The following is a 3,105-nucleotide window of genomic DNA, read 5'->3' on the forward strand; positions in this document are numbered from 1 at the left end:
ACCCCCGTTTTTTTAGAAATTTCCCTCAAACGGGAACGGGGTCCCATAAGACTTTTTGATATCCTCAATCTCTCATGAGATTTGACATTTATCATTTTGTGATATTTTTTAAATAAATAATATCCACATGTCAATTTATGGGTTTTTTAATTTTTAATATTAAAAAGGCATGTAATACTTTTACTTATATATGTAAAGTATTAAATGTAATAAATATTATAGCAAATTATAATTAATATTTTCTTCATTATTAATTTCAAATTTTATTTAAAAAAATACTTATTATATAAATTTTAATATTTCATATTTTTAATCAACTCGTATGATATATGAGTTTTACACCTAGTTTATTAATATAAATATTGTAAAACATGTTGTGTTATATCAACAAAAACATCACTAATTTCGGTGTAAAAGATTTCAAGAAAAGATAATATTTTTTCGTTTGAAAACTCATCCTTCTTATCTAATGCTGTTTTTTTTGCTAGTCTAATATGAATCTTTCTCATATTTATATGTGTCCTAACGGTAAATCTAAATGATATTTGATAAATGAAATTATATATTTAAGTTAAAAAAATTTCTCTTTCTACTATTTATGATATTTATTAATAGACATAATCGCGTGTCAAATTCAAATTCAAAAATACAAACACCTGAAGCAAATGGGCTGCAAAATATTTTGTCTTGAATGGGCTAAGCCCATGATCTTTATATCCATAAATCCAAAATCCGTGTCACTACATTGACTTTTCGAGTCAACAAATTCTCCATCCATTTCACTTCTGCTGAAGAAATCAATGTGGAGACACACGCCAAGTGGGTTCCTGTTCGAGCCCTAAATCTGCACATACTATTTTCATCTGCAGGGTTTGATTCCTTCTACTGTACTTTTCTATTTTGAACATTGAGTTGATGTTTAATTTTTTGATTTAGATAATCCTTTGTTTTATGTAATTACAGTGTGAATGATGCGGGTTTTTTTTTGTAGGAATATGCGAAGATGAAGTTAAATTTGACGTTTTTGGTTGCTCTGTTTCTTATATCAGTCGTAGTTCACTGCGATGACCCCGATCCCGTGGTAATCATTCGTTAAAGTTTTGTTTATTTTGCTTAGTTATATGGAAAGAAACCATATATGAAATTAATAGTTGATTCATTCAGCTTATATCGAAATTTGAAGGTACTTTATCCATCAATGTGCTTAAGGATGAGTTTGTGACTTATCAATGGATCATATTAACTATAAAGAACATTAAATATGACATATTAATTAGTACTTATATAGTTATATCTTAATCGACATGGATGTAGGGAGTAACTTTTCTTGAAGTATTAGCTTAATTGAGCTAAAACTGTGATGTAGGTGAAGAAGAATCCAAATGATGGTTTAGGTTCTGAAACAACAACAACAACAACAACAACAACATCAAACCCAAAACCAAAAGTTAGTCTGAATGAGAAATCAAGCGCTTCAGGCTCTAATCTAGAATCTAAGCAAGCAGATCCATTGGAGAAGCCCAAAGTCTCAAATGATATTCAAAATCCGACAGCTGATAAGGCTAAGATTAAGAGTGTTCCAAGTAAGCCATTAGAGGATAAAGAAGCAGGTAATGTGCAAAAGGATTCTAAAGATAAGGATGTGGTAGAAGATGTTGATAAGAAAACTAAAGCATCTAAAGGGGAAGAAGAATTCAAGAAGGTGGCTAAAGAGGATAATTTGGCATCCATGAGGATAGGGCAATGTGATTCATCTTTCAAGTGCACAATTAGTAATGATGATAAGAATCATGGAATGGTTGCTTGTTTAAGTGTTCCTGGAGATGGTATGTATTACTATCGTACTGTTTCTTCATATCATATTTTAATTTTTTATTTTATTTTTACTGTTATCTTGTTGTTATGTTATCTTCTTCCAGAGTCTACAGAAGTTTCCCTTTTAATCCAGAACAAGGGAAAGGGGTTACTTGAAGTGGATATTACTGCTCCTGAATTTGTTCGCCTAGATAAAGCAAAAGTTAAAATCCAAGAAAATGATGACCAAAAGGTAAACTAAAAACAAGTCCATTTTGCACTTTTTAATGAAAACATAACTCAAGAATCTTTACTTTTGCAGGTTATGGTTTCTATAGGAGATGGGAAAACCGAAAAATTTATAACACTAAAAACCGATAAAGGCAGTTGCAATCTTGACTTTATGGATTTCCTTACACATAACCCCATGAAAAAGTCAAACTACATGTGGCAGTTGAGTTTCAACAATCTGTTCAAACGGATACCATTTGTTGGAGTCATATCATTAGCTTTTGTGGTGGTGATAGTATCTGTCATGGGGTGTGTGACGTATCAAAGAAGAAGATTATTAATGATGAACAATGGTGCAGCAGCAAAATATCAAAAATTGGATGCTGGGCTTCCGGTTTCAGGTGGGCCCAAGATGGATTTTGACCAAAACCAAAAAGATGGATGGAATGATAATTGGAGTGATGATTGGGATGATGTTGAAGCACCAAATACCCCTTCCACAATGCCTCTTACTCCAAGCATATCTTCTGCTGGTGTTTCTTCAAGACGAGTTAACAAAGATGCTTGGAAAGATTAGAGACTTAAAAACAAGATTTTTGGTTCATTTTGTGTATCATTTTTCCATGGAAAACTGTATTTTTTTTTTTTTTTTTTTAAACCAATTTCAGGATCTTGGATATTTTATTCGGTTATTTTGTTGTGCTAGATGGGGTTCTAATTTTTTCTATTCACGAGGATAGTGTAACCAAAAATCGTTTGGGTGGTTTTGCATAAACATCTATTTATGAGATAATCTCTAATCAATTCATACGTCTCTAAAGTTTCATGGCTTATAAATACACATTTGTTTGAACTTTAAATGTTTTGTACTTTTGTGGCTTTACATTTCCTAGGGTGTTTATATTTATGTTGGTTTCAATTTATACCAAGGTGGATTTGAGTAAGTCACATGTTTTTTTGATATAATCGATGGGTTTGTTCATTATCTTTTGATAGCAAAAATAAGAACAAGTAATGAGAAGTGTGGTGTGGATATGATGGGGTTAATTCTAATTTAATAATAATATAAATTTTAATTAA

At 31.0% G+C, this 3,105-nt stretch overlaps 1 protein-coding gene across 2 annotated transcripts; it reads left to right on the forward strand.

Moving 5' to 3' along the window:
- The first annotated feature begins 760 nt into the window (after positions 1 to 760).
- On the forward strand, positions 761 to 2,829 carry LOC145034433 (uncharacterized). 2 transcript variants are annotated; one of them, XM_078982845.1, is made up of 5 exons: positions 761 to 887; positions 992 to 1,081; positions 1,367 to 1,826; positions 1,920 to 2,047; positions 2,117 to 2,829. In XM_078982845.1, the coding sequence occupies exons 2-5, from the start codon at positions 1,004 to 1,006 to the stop codon at positions 2,600 to 2,602; spliced, it is 1,152 nt and encodes a 383-aa protein (XP_078838971.1). In that variant the 5' UTR covers positions 761 to 887; positions 992 to 1,003; the 3' UTR covers positions 2,603 to 2,829. The 2 variants fall into 2 exon arrangements, with proteins under 2 accessions (XP_078838971.1, XP_078838970.1); XM_078982844.1 differs by having other exon boundaries at positions 761 to 870.
- Positions 2,830 to 3,105: the final 276 nt, after the last annotated feature.

This window comes from Lactuca saligna, chromosome 3, assembly GCF_052625555.1.
Source record: "Lactuca saligna cultivar CGN05327 chromosome 3, ASM5262555v1, whole genome shotgun sequence".
Classification (NCBI taxonomy): domain Eukaryota; kingdom Viridiplantae; phylum Streptophyta; class Magnoliopsida; order Asterales; family Asteraceae; genus Lactuca; species Lactuca saligna.

Bases quoted from the DNA above. Each gene is read 5' to 3' on its own strand.
- LOC145034433 (XM_078982845.1), top strand. From the start codon at position 1,004: ATGAAGTTAAATTTGACGTTTTTGGTTGCTCTGTTTCTTATATCAGTC. The intron at 1,827-1,919 runs GTATGTATTACT...ATCTTCTTCCAG, and splicing joins TTTAAGTGTTCCTGGAGATG to AGTCTACAGAAGTTTCCCTT. The intron at 2,048-2,116 runs GTAAACTAAAAA...TTACTTTTGCAG, and splicing joins AAGAAAATGATGACCAAAAG to GTTATGGTTTCTATAGGAGA.